At 45.4% G+C, this 18607-nt stretch overlaps 1 protein-coding gene and 1 long non-coding RNA gene across 7 annotated transcripts in view; both read right to left on the bottom strand.

Annotated features, from left to right (window-relative positions):
• The window catches only part of LOC112663272 (uncharacterized), a 105177-nt gene extending 94116 nt beyond the window's left edge, over positions 1–11061 (bottom strand). For 2 of the 3 annotated variants that reach the window (XR_004805783.2, XR_003139123.3), the window contains exon 1: positions 11007–11061. This is a non-coding gene — a long non-coding RNA (uncharacterized LOC112663272). Of the gene's footprint in view, positions 1–10938 lie in introns of all 3 variants that reach the window. The other variant, XR_004805785.2, reaches the window with a different exon arrangement.
• DPP6 (dipeptidyl peptidase like 6) overlaps positions 1–18607 on the bottom strand; it is an 829290-nt gene that overhangs the window by 457913 nt on the left and 352770 nt on the right. Inside the window, exon 1 of one of the 4 annotated variants that reach the window (XM_025451893.3) lies at positions 14664–15105. The exons of the other annotated variants lie outside the window; for them this stretch is intronic. Coding sequence (XP_025307678.1) covers positions 14664–14720 — 57 coding nt within the window. The 5' untranslated portion in view covers positions 14721–15105. Of the gene's footprint in view, positions 1–14663; positions 15106–18607 lie in introns of those variants that run through there. 4 annotated transcript variants of the gene reach the window in all.

Here is an 18607-nt window from a genome sequence, read left to right as displayed (position 1 = left end):
CAATTCCATACCACCGACCCCAACATCTTTCAAACAAAGTGCCAATATCTGCAGGGAAGGGGAGAATAATTATAGAGGTTGCTACCCATTAAAGAGCTAGTATTCAGCTCAAGAGAGTAGAAAAGGATACGAGGAAAAAAGGCTTTGCAAAATCACATCCTATTTTCTTTGGCAAAAACTAATCCAGGCTGCCAGTGGGAATTGCATCAATGCAGAAAACAATGCCTAGCACATAATCAAAATTTGCTAAATTTAATATTCTTGTACTTCCTCTGGATCCTTGGGCTCAAAAGTGTGTTTAACACCTAGTAGGCACTCAATAAATATTTATATTGAATGGAAACCACCTTTTTCTCAGTTAGTTCTCATTATCTGTATGAAAGAATACTACCTTTTCTGAAACTTGAGGAAATTACTACATTTGCCAATGCAAATTCAAATAGAGGCACAAATGGTAAATGTTTACCTTCATAACATAGACTCAGACACAACTCCTCTTACCTCAGGGGATGAGTCCATCCTTTCATTGCAGAACTGAGGATATTAGAGGACACAAGGCAATTTGTGTGACAACCAAGTGCAGTAGAGAGCTGCTACTCATGTCCAAATGCTAGACATGAGACACATATAGAGATCCAGTATTTAAAAGGGAGGGGAAAAAAAAAAGGGAGGGAGGGGCACCTGGGAGGCTCAGTGGGTGAGCCTCTGCCTTTGGCTCAGGTCATGATCTCAGCATTCTGGAATCGAGTCCTGCATTAGCCTCTCCCTGTGCCTGTGTCTCTGCCTCTGTGTGTGTGTCTCTCATTAAAAAATAAACTCTATAAAAAAGGAATAAAAAATAAGAGGGAGGGGGTCTGAACTGAGGTGTTCTGTGGGGATAAGATACACATCTAACTGCAAAGACACAGTATGGACAAGAAGAATGCACAAGATCACATTAGTACTTTTTTATATTGGTTTCATGTTGGAATGATAAGATTTTGGATATACTGGGTTAAATAAATTTATTATTGTTAATTCCACATATCTCTTTTGAATTTTAATGTGGCCACTGATAAAATTAAAATAGAATATGTTGCTTATGTTACGTTTTTATTACAGTGCTGTTGAGTGTTACACAAATATAAAATAGTATTATTACCCTTTTCTAGATACTAAAATTATACAGGGAAATATTAGGAGTTTTATCCTTGTCTTTGGAAGTAAAAGTTTCACCTGCATTAGAGCAAAAAAAAAAAAAAAAATTGAGAGTGAAAAAAAACGGAAACAGAACATGATTGCTTTATTTCCATCCTAACATCAAAGCAGTCTTTGTATTTTTACATGAAATAGATAATCATCAGGTGTAATTTTTGCTTTTAAAAACATCAGTAGGACTGTTGAGGAAATTCATGATGACAACTGCTATAGAGAGACCGCATTTAGGCAATACTTGGGTGTTTATACTTCATTACTTTCCTCCAACATGAGAGCCTCCTTCCCTAGCTGCAAGCCTAGGGAACCAAATGAAGAGCAGGATGCAGCACCAAAGTGACGTCCTTCTGAACAGGAGGGATGGGGAGCACAGGGTGGTGGGAAGGGTAGATGTGCACGTGTATGCACACATCCTCCATATCATGGACTCAACTGCCAACAAAGAAGCTAAGAGATGATGTAACTCTGAAATGGTCAATTACACGAAAGCTGTTTCTTTTTCTCAAATATATATTCTCATGCAGGTGACTGGGGACAAATAATATTGCATCGTTACTACACTTCACCCACTGAATCCAGGAAGAAATAAAATAATACATCCTGATGTACAAAGGGGCAGAAACACATCCTTCCATCCCCACCTTGTTGGCGTAACCTGTGTCTATTAGTGATTTCCAATTCTGCTGCAGTAGGGAGTCTTGAGGCTGCCCAACAAAACTCAGCCAAGGGGTTTATCTTTCCATAAAATTCCATTGGTGTACAAATCATTTTTAAAGAAATCTGCCTAGATTTCTGGTCTGGTAGTTGGGGATTGGAAGACATGTGGAGAACACAGGGGATAGCGTGGTCGACGATGTGGTATAACTGATCTGTGGCTTGACTGTGAATGTTTCCCCCAATACTGGTCTTATTAAGATCATTACACCTGTTTGCCAGGTAATGTAAAACAAACAAACAAACAAACCTAATCGACATTCTTAAGCATGGAAAGAGTGAGTCCAAGAGGGACAGATACTGAGTCCTACAGTAGTAAAAACTCACACACGTTTCTAAACACAACTGTGTAACACACAATCTCTGTGAGTAATTTCAATGACAACTAATAGGTGATTTGAGGCTAGACATGAGGATTCTCCTACAGGGAAAGGTCCTAAAATTTTACTGTTTGAATATTTAAAATCTGATGTTTTTTCTAAATTCTCTATTCCTAAAATTCAAGACACTGAATCAGCTCAGATGCTACTACAGGATTAAAAGATACTTTGAATTTCTTTCATGGAATGAAGATCTGAGTGAAAACCATACATGAGATTAGTACTTCTTTTCCTTGGTACTCATGTGATGACTGCATTTTCTGCAAGCTACCATGAGCATCACAAAAGGTGCAAAGCCATCTTCTCCAGGGCACAAGGATCTTTATTTTCTTTAGTGTGTTCCTTGGATTCAATTAGTGTCTGTTACTTTAAGTACAATTTCCTCATTTGAGCAATGAAAACACAATTACATAAACCTGAAATTTTCAAAAGACATATTACCGCATGGACATAAACTAATAAAAAATTCTATTAATATATCCATTCATTACAAGGACCATAATCCTTCAGAAACCAAATTCGGTAATCTTAAAACTTGGCCACACTGTTAAAATTTTAATAAACTTATGGGCACAAAGTCTGCTTCCCATGCGAAGCTGCATGCACAAGGCGCTTGACTACTCCGGGTTCACGTCAGTATCACTACTGAACTAAGTTATATAACCATCTAAGTCGCAAATATGAACATTTCTGACAACTCATCATCCACAACCAAGCTTCAAGTACTTTAGCATAACTTTTTGGCTCCACGCCTAAGTGAATTTAATAGTCAAAAGCTGCAGACTCACTGCTTCAAGTGTGGCTTATTAACTATGCAATTTCAAGCACAGCAGCAGTTGGGGAAAAGCACACCTTCCATGACGTAAATCTTCACATCCCTTTGGCAATGTCTCTCCTGTAGCCACCCTGTGGGGGTAGACAGTGGAATTGCTGACCTGGCTCATAGCACATCATCATGCCTCCTCCTCTGCCCGAGGTATGAAACCAGAACTAGCCACCCATGACATCTGGAGCTGCCAGTCAGCTCTTGCACAATATGGAACTAAGGTTACCCAGACAGCCCGATGCTGCTCAACTGGTCAGCGCCCAAGCTGGGATTTAAACCCAGACTGCCTAAACCCAGACCCAGTCCTCCTCCTCCCACACTGCACCCTCAGGGCCCCTGCTATGAAAGCCACAGCTTCACAGGTTCTTTCTCCTTAGGAAAGCACTTCAACCTGTTACCCCCAAAATCACCCTTGAACCTATCCTGCCTCACAAGAAAGTTCAACAAACGTGACCAAACCAGACTCAAGAGAGGGCAAACGGAGCCAGTGTTCCAAATCTTTCCATCTTGTTCATCTTGATTTACTTTGTTTCTTCTTCCCTCAAAGCATGTCTCTCCTACATTTTAGAGGGCCCATCCTAGCGCTCAGTGGAAGAAGAAGACATGGTGCGTCTGCCTTGGCAACAGGGAGAGGGCGTTGGAGGTGCAGAATGGCTACTTTGCTTGTTTACCCACCTGGTTGGATATTTGCTAAGAATAGGAGGACTGAACACTGCCACATGGGCCATGGCACGTGGCTGATGATTCTGTGGTGGAGGAAGGGTTCCAGGTAAAACAGGTGTGGGCAGAATTTGGGGAAAGGAAATGGGCACTGATGTCCCAAGAGGCAGGGAAGGCAAGGCGGGTTGGCCACTCAAGGAGTTGGGTCCTATTCTCCTCTAGGGCTCCAGAAACCTGGTTCATTTGTGGAATGAATGAAGCCACAGACCCTTTAACTTTGTGGGTCATTCATGGGAGGAGGCTGACAGAGGAGGAGGCAATTCATATCTTCATGGACTCATTGTGCAAACGGATTGATGGGGCCAGTACTCCGCTTGGCATTGGAGCTACAGAAGCAGCAGGACGTGGTTTGTGTCTGTCAGAGGCTCATGGTTGTGTGACAGGGAAGGTATTAAAGGTTTGACATCAAGTAGAAGGGCCCTTAGTCAAACCTGCCTTTTTAGGGAAAGAGCCCGGGCTGATGGTCTTTGTGCATGTCCTGGCGTCATGCTGGTGGCAGAGACTTCTGGCTTGAAGAACATGTGGGGGCACCAAGCTAAAGCTGCTGTCTAGGCACTTAAACCTACCGATCCCTAGTCTTTTGCCTTTAAGAGTAATCCAGGAAATCAAAAACCAAAATCCCATCATCTCTTCTAATAATATTTAACAGTTTCTTGAACATTAAAGACACACTTTATTTCTCCAGCTTGACAACTGCATTCTTTAAACTGTCACGGCTCAACATGGTTCACCGCTCCCTTCTCCACCACTGTCGGGGTATCAGACCCATTTCCTCCTGACCACTCGTCCCCAACCCCATCGCCATTCTTTCCTGTGTACAGTGCCTCTATGGTACCTAGTACAGCACCCAGAGGTGATAGCTACTTAGTTATATCTGTATGAGGTTTCAGCAGTGAGCATATTCTACTGCTGTGTCTCACGACTGTGCTAGCTTGCCAGAAGGCGACACTGATGGATTTACAGATGGATGTGCCTGTGTCTGTGAGCCTTCTGTAACCAAGAGGTTATGGGGCTTTGGCGAGCATGTCCATGGCTTTCATCAGATCCTCCAAAGGGATCTATAATCTGTGGGTAATGATCAATGCACCGTTGGTTCAGCATATGAGCTCAAACAATTTCCAGATGTCTCAACATCTGACCTCCTGTGGGCTGAGGCCCCAGTCTGTACACGTGATGTGCTGAGCTTCCTCTCTCTTTCACAGCTGTCTTCCCACACCTGTTGTATAACTATTACTTTTGAAGTTATTCAAGTGTAAGAGGAGATTGGAAATTACCTATTGTATACTTCCAAATCACACAGAATTTATTAATTGTTGATACTTTTAAAAATCAGGAGAAAAATATTTGTTATATCCTCATTTTTTCCTTGTTTCAAAAGCAACTCATTAAATAACTAATCAAATATGAAAAACTGCTACAAAAGCCCTAGTGCCTCCAGAGATGGTGCAATAAAAAGAAAGAACAGCTACATCTATCCATAAGACACGCAGACAGAGAATGGCCTTAAGTATTTGCCTTTTCTCAACTGAAGTCCAGACAAGGATTCCTAAATTTGCATTTAATTTGTTCACTTTATTATCTTTGAAGTTTTCTCTTCATATTAGTTTTTGTGTTAATCTTCTTAGTGTATTATGTTTACCATGTCTTACCTGGGATTCCTTGATTTGGAACTAAAAGAAAAGGAGAGGGCAATGGTTATGTTCTCACTGTGCAGCTTGCCAGCTGCGTGCTTTCGGTGAATTTACTCAACCTCTCTGAGCCTTATTTCCTCTTGTGTAAAATCAGACTGCTCAATTAGATATCTGGTTTGTACGCTGTGCTCCAAACTGCTGAAGGGGGTGCTCTGCTAACATGTCTCAGGGGCCCACTACTGGGGAGTATCTGCTGCTGACATGTCTGGGGGCCATTAGGGGGTTTTCACCTCTTTTACACGTTGAATTTGACTTATTCCCTTTGGAAAAAAGGTTTGTTACTAAAACAAAAGTCCAAAAATCACTGGGCAAGATAGATAGTCTGTAAAATGCATTAAACGTCAAATGTTCTATGATCCTCTAGACTAACCCATCTTAGAATGGACACACAAGCCCTCACCGGATGCTGGAAAAAACATCCATTCAAATATAATTGTGATATCAACACACGTAGTTAAGTACTTGCTAAATGATGGCTTGAAATGTCCATGCTAAGAGCAGTGCTCTGTGCACACTGGTGCTTTGAAGAGAACATTTAAGCACAGAACACTGCCCAGTGATGAGCGTCTGCCTTTGGCCCAGAGTGTAATCCTGGAGTCCTGGGATCGAGTCCCACATCGAGCTCCCTGCATGGAGCCTGCTTCTCCCTCCACCTGTGTCTCTGCCTCTGTGTGTGTGTGTCTCTCATGAATAAATAAAATCTTTAAAAAAAAAAAGCACCAGTGTGATGAGCATTATTCCTGGTAGGGCCTCAGCCGAGATCCGCCCCAGGTCCTTCAGGTAGCCGGAGGAAGACCCACCGAGTTGGTGTTCTCCCACTTTCTGGAAAAGAGGGTTCTTGTCGAGAAGGGAAAGTGTCCACCCCATCCTCGTAAGAAGGAGATAAATTCCATAAAATGCAGCAAGAGAGTTTGAGGCATTAAGGCTATGATATTTAACAAGGACAGATCAGTTCATGCCTACCAAAGTTCTCACTCTTTACCTGTGTACCCTGTGATGTGGAATTGGAGGGATGGAGCATTTTTTTCCTTTTTCAAAAATCAGAGCCAGGTTTCCTAATTATATCAAGTCTTAGAAAATTTTCAAGCTGCTTCAAGTAATACTGCATTTATTTATCCACATGTTAACAGTCATATGTGTGTATGTACCTCGATACCATAAAGTACCTGTTGCTTCTAAGTAAACTTGAATTCTATCTGGGGCATCACAAACCATTTTAAGTTCTTTGAAAACTAGAGGCTTCCAGTACTCTTCTCAGGCAGTCAGAACATACCTAGAAGAACAATCACCCTCACAAAGTATCATTTTTACATCCAGGCCATTCTTCCAGTTTCGTATATTCCCCCAAATCTGCCCTAAGTGCAGATTTCTTTTCTTTCTTCCAGAATTCCACTAACTCTCCATTGCTTTCCAGGGTTGTACTTCCCAGGCCACCATGCTCCAAACTACTCGCGTGTAAGCATTTCCTGTTCTCCAGAAGCATCTCCTGTCAGCGCTGGTCCTCCCTGTCCTGTCCCACAGGTTGCAAGAGCACACCTGGGGATCCATCCCTCTGCCCTCCCAACCTTGAGCCGTCCCAGACAGCTTCCTTCTCTCCCATTTGGCTTCTCTTCTATGTCTCCTATTCATCAAAATAAAAATCCTTCTCTGATCCGACATCTGTCTAATAAGTGGATGGGGGATCAAGCGGGCTATTAACATTTAAAAATATGTTTCCTTCCCTCTCCCATTTGAAGACCTGATTTAGGATAGGCAGCAAGTGTCATATTTCAGAATTCCCTGAGCAAACCCCATAACAACTGCCAATATTCGAACATGGGGAATAAAACTTGCCTCTTCAACATAGAGAAGTAAATTCTTCCGTTAATTTTAAAACATACGTCACCACCGTGACGTAGCTCTGCTGCATGTTAACTTCTAGAGAGAAAATCAAGAGGGTATGTTTCGAATTCGGGGTTGTGATGTTCATCTTGCTGTGGGTAACCGACTTGGAGGGTTGAATCTATCCTTCCCAGAGCATGAATTCCCATTACATTCAAGGGGAATCATTCGAGCGAGTCAGAGCACAGACTCTGACCTTTCAAAAATGTTTCGAAAGTGCCCCCCCTCATTCCCACCACCAGTCTCCCCATTTTATCGAGCAGATTGCACTGGTGCCTTTTGGTCCGGCTCCCCTCCCTACACTCACAGGCACACCCACGGACATTTTTTAGAAGCCAGTGTTCCAAATTAACAACGTAGCAGCTTAAGATGATGCTCAGAGTCTCATGCCGTTTCAGAGGGAGGAAAGCGGTTTTTCTTGAGTTCTGGCGGAGGAAGTTAAATCTCTAAAAACATTGATCAGATACTAGTAAAGGGATAATATATAAATTGTCATGGAAAAGTCTATTATCAAGACTCGAGTATATCACTAATACGTTTTCTAAAGCCGTGGGGGGGTGGGGGTCGGGTTCTGGATCCTACGGCACCCTAGCCACCACTATTAAAAATAAATGGACACCCCTATCACAGTTGGCCCCCAGCACTGACTTAATGTGTGCGCTCATGGCAATTTTTCCTAAGAAGGGATTCCTGTGAATTTCTACTCCATTACCGCAAAATCCTCCCGGAACTGGAAGCCAAAAGCTGCAACAGTGTCTGTTATTTGGGGCTCGAGTGATAAGAGGCCAGATCTAATGTAAATGCAGAAATAAGAGGTACTTAACAGGACACGGGCAACCTATCAGTGATTTCAGGGGTTGCCAACACTGTCCTCACCCTGACCTCTAATTAATCTGTCATTAATGATTGTGAGACAACATCCTATTGTTTTTTCTTCCATTGGCTGTGCTATAACTTTGAACCGGAAATTCCAGCCATTCACGGCTCTGCTGGGTTTCATCACCAACAGCTGTTGCTCAAGCTATGGATGCTCTCAAGGTGAGTAGCGCATTACAACTGACAACCTTAAATGTTTCGTAGGGATTGGCTTGTCTCAGGCATCTAGCCAGGTCCAGGTGGCGGAGCACACGTGAAGGTTTTGAAAGGTCAGCTGTGAGCAAATAATGGACTGCTGCGGGTCCTAGTAGCGATTGGAGGCCCCAGGATGAGGCCCGAAGGAGTCTTAAAATCTAACAACAGATGGAGGGACAAGGAGGACTCGGAATGAACTTCCTAGATCAGATCACAACCTCTGGGGCTACTTTCCCTGAACGATTCCCATCTCCCCTTCCCTCTCCATTCCCACTTCACGGGGTACGCAGGGCCCCAGGCAGAAAGGGTTTGAGAATGTCAGCCACCTGCAGTGTTACAACAAACATTCTACCCAGCGGATGTGGTTCCCATTCCTACGCTTTGAGGCCACCAGGCAACCAAACCCCAGACCTGAAATTAAAACATTTCAGTCCATTCTGGCTTTCTGAGCCATATCTGAAACAAGAAGACACAACCTCCACGCAATATCTTTTGAAAGCCAGGGCTTCAAACAACTATCCATCTTTATATGCTTATGGACACCTACTTCCTCCCCAGATTAGAATCTCTTCCTCAGAGAAGGAAGGGTTCTAACTTTCGGAACCCTAGATGAACCGACTCGTTCCGCCCTTTCTCACGAGAGTGGGCAAAAAATACCCAGTGCAGAACCAAAATCATAATGCTGCACTTCCCAATGAGGCAGAAACATGGTGGGCATTTGTCACTGCAAGTGACGAGCATCTTCACACTGTCCATGGGCATCCTGGAGGGGATGATATTTTGGTGAAAGGTTAGTGGGCAGCCTCCTCCAACCCTCTAAGTCCCTCAGGTTTTCTCTGTGAAGCGTTTGAAGGTCTTGGGCAAGCATTCCATGGTAGTTCCTGTAGTGAGAGTGAGGGGCAGGATCACTTTCAATGTGATGTCAGTATAATGTAATATAATGTGTTCAAAGCCAGAGAATATGAGAATATGACATGTCCATTTTTCAAAAAGAAAAGTCATCTGTTTTCCATTTGTTTTGAATTTGGGCCTTGCATACAGGCAATGTGGGATTGTCTGGGTTTTCACATAGCCTCTTGAGTGACACTTGCTTATGGACCTCATTTAGTCTATGGCATAACTTGCATCCCAGAAGACGGGAACTTCTGTCACCACCAGAGCAAAGTAGATTATGGCTTCAAGCTAGCTGCTTGCCTCACTGCACATTGTTCTCTCTGGGGATAAGACTAAGAAGAGCACCTCCTCTAAGAAGAGCACCACACCAGTCCCACCTTTCCTCTGCACAAAGACTGTGCTGCTCCCCACTCTTGCACCCCTGGTCCTCTCCCTGGCCACTGCCCCTCCTCGCCAGGACCTACCTGGAGATCCTAAGCATGCACATCTCATTCTGCACATGCTCTTGCTAGGATGCCTGATTTTTGAGTTCTCTTCTTCCACACATCGACCCAACTGGCAGCCAGAATGTTTCTTTCTTCAGAGACCTAGATAACTTTCTCCACAATCTTAAGAACCTATGGTTTTGACTCTTGTCCTGTTCCTTCAAGTCTCCTTTTTGTCCAGAGGGCCTTACATGACTTAGACCACGAGCAGAATAAAACTTAATGTGCACTAGTACCACCACTGCATCCATTGCCGCTCTTTGAGCTGTGGAAGGACCACCTCAGAAGTAAGTCAGTGTTGGCACTTCCTAATATTGAATCTTGTTTTTCTGGGTTTCCTTTTACTATTTCTTTTATTTTTAATAATAAATTTATTTTTTATTGGTGTTCAATTTGCCAACATACAGAATAACACCCAGTGCTCATCCTGTCAAGTGGCCCCTTCAGTGCCCATCACCCATTCACCCCACCCCCCACCCTCATCCCCTTCCACCACCCCTAGTTCTTTTCCCAGAGTTAGGAGTCTTTATGTTCTGTCTCCCTTTCTGATATTTCCTACCTTCACTATGGATGTTTCACATTGACTTTCCCTGTAACATAGTTTCATAAAAAATTTAACTCTCCTGATGGTCAAAGCCAGCTCCTTTGTTTCAGTATCTGATTTTACTATGGGGCAAGCAACAGGATTGAATGCAAAGAGTACTGGGCAGAAGATGTCAGAAGTCCCGCTCCCGGGTCATCATCACATGTGTCCTCCTGGAAAGGTGTGTCTTCTCTTAGAATTCCAATCTCTATGCATTTTAATGTCTGCTTTACAGAATGTGCTGTTTACAAAATTTCACTCACTTCAGAAAACTCTTTGCAATGGCATTATAATCACAAAGGGTGGTGCTCACTTCGGCAGCACATATACTAATCACAAAGGGTAAATAATTTAACCTCTCAGTCTACACTAGATCCTGGGGCTCTCAGTCACTTCAGAAAACTCTTTGCAACGGCATTATAATCACAAAGGGTAAATAATTTAACCTCTCAATCTACACTAAATCCTGGGGCTCCTAACTTAATAGGTGATTACACACCTCAGGGCTATATAGTTGGCCTTGTGCATCTCGGAGAATAGTGAAAAGCAACAAAAAAGAGCTCTTACACATCCAGTGCTATCAGACAGCCAGCTCTCAGGGCTCCAGAAGCTACAGAGGTTCTGGAACTGAACACAGAACAAAAGATCCAGGTTCCGCAAGAGAACACAGAAGGAGGTGTTCTGGAGATCTTTTAAGAAAAGGCATATTCTCATTTATTTGTAAGATTCCTGAGAAGTGAACCTGATCCTGGGGTGCACTTACGGCATCTTTCCAATTCTGTGATACATGAGGCCTGTGTGTGGGCGCACATGCACATGGACACGCATATGTATCCATTCACACTACACCAGAATCTGCCACTAAAAACTCATCCCTGCTCCATATTTGAGCAAAAATGTGTCCTGGTTCACTGGTAGCACCGAGATTTTATCTTTCTCTCTTTTCTTACTCTCAACAGTATTACTGATCACTGCTTTTCAATTTTAAGTCATTTCAAATGAAGACTGTATATTTTAAAATAAATTTGTGCTTTTACTTCAGGGGGGAAAATACTTAATTTGGTTCTCTAAGGAAGGATTTAGTTCATTTGAGAACATACAATAAATTTTAACCAAACCAGCCTCAGCTTTTTCTCCTTCACCTGCTAAGTTTCACTCTGGGTACATTGGTGTGGTAGGGTGCTGGCCAGAATGGATTCGGTTTTTCCTGAGGAGCCTATCTACAATCTACTTGGCTTTAGAGCTAAAGGATGAATTCAGTTCATTCAGCTTAAATGATATTTTGTTTCCAAACATCTCTGGACTGTTAATACCTCACTTAAAAATAAATTTTGGCAAATGGAAAGAGAAAGGGAAGTGGTCTTCTAGAAGTCTATTCCCCATTTGAGTTGAATGTGTTTATACAGCATTTTAAAAAAACAAACAAAAAACAAAAACAAAAAACTTCTACATATTCCTCTATATTTAGTATGTGTTTTAGCCTTTTAGCCAGACAAATGGGAAAAATCAGCAATCTCTAATTAATAGGTAAAATAATTTGGTTTTATATCTTTTCCTAGATTCGTTTTTCATTAATTTACACTAATCCTTGGTAATAACAAAAGTTATTTCCAGGTGCTACCCACCTTCCAACTCCCAAGGTAGGTAAGAAACTGTACCATACTTCTGTTAGTTTGCTAAGAACTAAGTGTTAGTCTATTGCAATAACCAAATAAATTTTAAAGAGTGTTGGACATAAATAGCAGGCCACAGAAAATCCAAATCCTCAGATTAATGCCTCCCAATATAAGATATAAGGTGCCTCTGCCATAAAGTCCGTCAATACAGTTAAACGATCCCTAATCTAAAAACTAAACCAAACCACAAACCGGCATTTATTTTTCTTTCTCTCTTTCTTAAAAAAAAAAAAAAATTGTTGAAGTATTTCCCTCTGTCCTGGCCTCCCTATAAACCCCCACCCACCTATGTCCACAGCTCCACTAGCACGAAGGACAACATGCAATAAAGAATGGGAGAACTCCTTCAGAGCTCTGCAGTCTAAGCACACAGAACAGAGTTTAAATGTCTTTCAAAAACTGATAAATGGTGGAGGAAGAAGAAATAGTCTTCATGACTAAGTATTTTATTTACCTCTTTGTGTTTTGAGCAGTTTATTATGATTTAAGCCAACATCCCCTACAGGTGCATTAATGTTAGATGTGAGATCTTTGTACTCCATCCCATTTTGCTTCTCCTGCCCTGGTCCTGCTGTTGATCAATTTGTTCTGCTTCACAGGGTGGGCACTCTGTCCTTCTCAGGGTCAAGAAGATGCCTGAGAATGGGAAGAGGGCCTCCTGACTCTTCCCTACGGCCACTGCCGCCTCTGCCCTCCTCGCTCTGCCCATTCACATCTTCCACCATGGCCCCAGGGGCAAGGATAGGGGGGTCCCAATGATTAAAAGGTACAAAAATCAAACAAGACCCTAGACATTCTCCAAAACCCACACCCTAATTAACTATTTCCACCCTCCTGACATGTAGAGGGAAGTGTGAGTAAGTTGTACAGGAGCCGTGGGCCTTCTTCTACATAATGCAGATGGGCTTCTGAGTGTCCACCTTTGGGCTCGGATCTATGCATAGCAGTGTGCTTTCTCCATAATCATTGCCACTGTCTTGTGGTCAGAAATGCTACCCGAGTCCTTGCTGGAGCCTGCAAGCCCAAGGCACACTTGTTTTATACCTAGCGAGGAGAAGAACTGGAATAAAAAGAAGCCCAGTTAGTCACAGGATGGTAATTTGGGGTGGACATCTTTTTTTCTTGAGCAAATATTCTGTAGAATTTTTTAAAAGGAGTAAGGGTTGGTTCGCCTGTTGTGAACCTCCCAGTGTTCATGCTACAGCAAGCATTAACCTTCACACGAGCCCTCCTAGTGAATGTAGGATTCTTAGACTTCTATATTTATAAAATCTTCTGCCCAGAAGAAATTAAAATTGAATTTAATTTCTTTAGATGATGGTAATGGTGATGATACTACTAATAAAGTGGTCTCTCTTTTTTTAATCAAAAAATGGGCTTTGAGGAAATGACAAAAAAAAAAAAAATCTCCCACTAAATACAGATCCAAAGTTGTCTTCATACTGTCTGTGAATAGCTGATGTCGAGACCATCACACACTATCCCTGAAAAGGCTCTTTGCTTTCCTGAACTCTAATGGGCTCTCGTTTCTTGGCCCAAATCCTAGCAAGTGGTGGCTAACAACACCCCTGAAATAAATCGGAGAGATCAGCTTATGCTGTTGATTTACCAGGCTTGAGCAAACTGCTCTGGGAATCTACTGGTGTCTCCCAGGATCTATTTTAATGATCTGCCTGAGGAGAACCAAGCAGTGATTAAAAGATAAGAACCCTCACGATCTTCGAGAAGGGAATTACAATATCTACATGAGTGGTAAAACACAGCTTGCTGGTTCCCCTTCACTCCTGAGCCTGAGGCTCAGAGCCTCTGCAGATGGCAGGCCCGACTGAGCGGCAGGGTGAGCGGACACCCTGTGCCATATGGGGACACCCAAGCGGTCCTGGCCACCTTCGGCCAGCCCCTCAAGGCCTGCTACTTCTCAGCTGGTGCTGATGGAGGTCCCACTGGGTCCCAGCCGGGCAGTTTTCCTAGTGAGGAGAGTGTGCCCCCTCTAAATGCCCAGGATGAGCAACAATCTGTTCACTCCTTCGGAGATACTTAAGGAGAAGAAGCAGAAAAGGGACACAGGTATCAAAGAAAAGTCCTTTCAACATTGCTCATGTATCCTTTTTAGACTTGAGTTAGAACCAGATCAAAGTGCTGTTGGAGGGTCAGAATACACTGAAATTTGAGGAAGGGCCGCCCCTCTCCTCCATCCCTCCCTGCCCCAGCCCCCCGAATTACAAAGTAGTTGGAAACCTTCACAACTGACAAATGCATAATCAGGCAGCTGGTGCCGAAAGAGGCCTTTGTCCAGAGGTGCCCCCACACCAAGTTTACCTCGCCAGATGCTTGCTCCCGAGCCCTGCAGTATGGACAGACCAGGGGATCTTGCAAAAATAGAAGTCAGGAGGGTAGAAGGCAGACCCCGGCTGCACTCTGCTCAGTGCCTGTTTCACCTCTGGCTTTGTGGCTCAGGTGAGGACAGTCATCGCTAAGAGAAAATCATTCAAGAAACACACATCCCCCACGCACGCACGCACAGGCACACTCCAGAAAGCAGCATTACCTGTTCCTGCTGCTGCACGGATTTCCCCGGAGCATTTGGCTCCTTGGCTGTAGTCATGATGCCCTGGCCAGGGCGCACACCCGCACAGGGGCAGGAGCGGTCTGACGGTGAGTCGAGCCACGGGAGTCCGATCGGCGGGGAGGGGAGTGATTTAGTCCATACTTCCGAAATCACACGGCTATTTTGGGGAGGATGGGGGAGGGCGAGTGGGTAGACCAGCCTAGTTTTCTCTTTAGATGCAAGGAGCCGAGAGCGGATCCGAACAGGGGAGATGCTGCGGCTTAGCGGGGCTTCTCCAATTAGCAACAGCCTCCGCAATCGCCACAGAAACAATGGTAACTGCTTAGCAACCGGCAACTGGCGGCGCCGTGCAGGAAGGGGACCCGAGTGATGCGCGCCGCTCCCGCCCGCCGCCCGCCTCCCGCGGCGCACGGCGCATGCTCCGGCCTCTGCTCGGCTGGGGAGGGGGCGCCGGGGTGGGGAGGGGGCGGGGGGACTCCGGGAGCGGGGGAGGGGCGGCCGGAGGGGGCTGGGGGGAGGAGCTGGGGAGGGAGCCCCAGGGGCGGGAGGGGACGCCAGGGGGAGGGGGCTGAGGAGGGAGGGGGTGCGGGGGCAGGGGCAGGGGACCCGGCGGGGGCGCCCGCGGCCCCGGGGCCTGGGGACCTCCGCCCGCCCTCGCCCTCGCCCTCGCCCTCGCCCTCGCCGCCCGGCCTCCCCAGGTGGCCGAGCCTGTGCCCCCGCAGCAGCCGTGCTGGGCAGCAGGTCACACCGGGACGCCGACGCGGAAGGGGGCCGCTAAGGGGACAGGAGGGAGATGGGCTGTGTCTTTCCCTTCTGTCACCTAAGTGCCCGTGCTTGCGAGAAGGCAGATGGTCGGTGGGCACCGAGGCATGGCATCCTTCCCGTTTGCCCGGTGGGTTTTGCAGGCGTGCTAGATGTGGGAATCTTGGCCTTTATTTTCCTTCAAATTCAGAAACTTACTACGTTTCCTCTTTTTACTCAAAGAATCTCCGGTTTCTCTCTGAAAAATCAACCAGAACCTCAAGGGTGTCTGTCGGTTAAAATTAAAAAAAAAAAAAAATTAAAAAAAAAAAAGAGGAGCACAGCATCTGGGGTGACCTTATAGGAGCAAGGCTCCCTGCTGAGTCCTGAGCTCAAGGAGACAGCAGGACAGACAGGGCAGTCCTGTTGTCCCTGCCTGGTCTCCTTGCCACCTTGCTGGACCCTGCTGCACTGCCCCTCACCCCTGCCCCTGGGGGGACACAAGCTGGCTGGCGGAGGAGAAATGCAATGTGGGCCGCGCTGATTAGCTCTGAGTAAAGCTTGATTATCCACTAGTTTACAGGTGGAAATGTTCTGTGGCCTTCCAGAAACACAGACCAGCTTAGCCTGCTGAGCTTGGGCTGCCCCTGTGTGTGAGCAGTGCCCTTTGTGAGTGCTCTCTAGCTCCTTCCAGGCCAGATCTTCTACCTCCACCCAAAGGCTTTCAGGCCACAGGCATTCACTGGCCTGGGGGAGCACAGCATCCCTGCACTCAGCACTAATAAATACTGTCAGTAAGAAAGTCCTTCCTCCTGCATCTCTGTAAAGCCCAGCATCTGAGCAAAGACAAAGTAGGTGCATTTCCATGAAAAAGCTACTTCCTAGTAGGTTTCTTGTTCAATTCCTTCCCAACACCCCTGACCCCTAGTCACTTTACAAAAATAAACACACTTGTGAAATCCAAGGCACCGTATCCTTCTTTGGAATTGACAGATGAATCCAGATCATGGCAGAGCTGCCCGGTCACCTCTACCACAGCCTGAACTTAATTCTGGGCTAAGTATTTACTTGGCACTGATTCTAAGACATCAATATAGGCAGCTGGGAGTTTGTATGGTTTACCTAAGAATAAAAAAAAAATAAATAAAAAAAAAAAGGAAAATCCCACCTAAACCCCCATCACACAGTAAAGGTCTGGTTTGTGTTTTGTTGCTTTTGTTTAAACTTCCCCACAGGACACTGTATTTCCAGGGTGAGAACAGCAATGGTGTGGATCCCTGTCTAACTCTTTGTAGTCCTGCTACTGGTTTTGAATGTGAGTTACTATCAGCGTTGGCTGCAAGGAGCGTGCCAGGCCAAGAAGCCTCGCGGGGGCGTCTTCCTACAGCTACAGGCTCCTAAGTGGAGGGTGCGCACCCCACTTGGTCACATCCCTGGCCTCCGGAAGCCACTCCAGCATCATGAGGTTGGCAAGCAAAGCTGCCCTGGGAACCCCAGCAGCAAAGACCCAGTGAAAAGAGCTGAGCAGCCATTCTTCCCCATGTACCTGGACCCCAGTGGCTGTGGCAGCGGGGATGGGGGGAACTCAGTGAGAAGTGAAGTAGAGTGGCCACACCGGGACCACAGTGGGCTCAGCTGCAAAATACCCTTTTACTATTTCAGTCTCACTCCTGAGCATCTCAGAGCTGGTCTGTCCTCCAGAGTTTCCTCTTGAGTGAAACACCAGAGGGGGATCAAATCTGAACCCACCATCTGTTAGCATCTCTGAAAGGATCCGTTGCAAATCCACAGAGGCCAGAACCACTCCCCAGCATGGATATCCAAGGACAGAGACAACAACAGAAGAAGGAGAAGTGAAGGGAGCTGGGCCCTGCCCCCTGGTCACCATTTCCAGAGCCCTGGGTCTAACCTAGTGAGAGTGAGTTGTACCCTGGGTGTGCTAGGTTGTGTGATGGAGGAGGACATGAAACCCCCCTCTGGCACTTCCATCTTACTTCTCAGTAAGGACCTTATGTATTATTTTATATCTAAAATGAATATGGCTAAAAGCAAAGTTCACCTACATCTGCAAGATTATACCTGATACTTCAAAAGAGTCTCCTGCTGGCATCAGATCATGAGATCCCCAGAGTGCAGGCCTGGCCAGCCTTCCCAGCACCCACACCCCCCCATTCATCCCATCTCTTTTCTGTAGCTGCTAGATGGAAAAGCTAGAGAATCACGGGTCAAGGGCCAGGCCAGACTGTGCCACCCAGAACCCTGCCCTGGGATTTTCTGGCATCAAGTCCCCAGGCAGCTGACTTTTCTGCATACTTGACTTTACTGCTTTTAAAAGAGAAAGGGCAGGCTCTCCTGCCAAATGCAGGAGAAACACTGGGTGGTTCCACATAGATGAGGAATCTGAAACGGTCCACGTCCTGGAAGCAGAGGACAGGATGGTGGTTGCTAGGCCTGCAGGGAGGTGGAGACAGAATTGCTGGGTATGAAATGTTTGCTACGGAAAACAACAACGTTCTGGAGAGGCGCTGTGCCACATGGTGCTTGTAGAGAACTGTGCTCACTCGGTCTGTGGAAAGAGTTGATCTTGTGTTATATGTTCTCGTGACAAGCAACATTTAAAACACAGAGACAATGGGCCACAGTTTATCCATATTTAAAAATCATTATCCCTCCAGAGGACACTCTGCTGATGCTTATCCTTCTGCAGAAAGTGGGTATCACTCCAAATCCAGAGACCCAGTTCCAGGGAGAGTGGGACTAAAGTCTCCTGTGCATTATCAGCACTCCCATCTGAACCTCCTCCGTCAGAGAAGAGGCTAACAACCAGTGTGCACTGTCCTCCCCACAGTAGTGCAGATCAAAAACAAAAAAAAAATTTTTTAAAAAGGAATTTATAGATAAGTTTCGGGAAAGCATCACATATAAATACTATGGTTTCCAAATTCTAGAGACGGTGGGAAGTATAAGTCCAAGAGTCAAGGGAGACTCCAGCTGGAACAGGAGAACCCCAAAAGGCACCTGCCCACACTCCTTCCCCGCACCTTCCTCCACGAATATTTGGTTGATGTCATGCATACTTAGCAAAGGGACGGTGCCTACCTGCGCCCGCTAACAATGACAGTAAGAGCAGTCACCTGTTACTGCGCTGCGTGCAGTACACCCAACCTGAGCAACTCCACACG

Source organism: Canis lupus, chromosome 16 (genome assembly GCF_003254725.2).
Source record: "Canis lupus dingo isolate Sandy chromosome 16, ASM325472v2, whole genome shotgun sequence".
Classification (NCBI taxonomy): Eukaryota; Metazoa; Chordata; class Mammalia; order Carnivora; family Canidae; genus Canis; species Canis lupus.
This window is presented reverse-complemented; position numbering and strand designations above follow the sequence as displayed.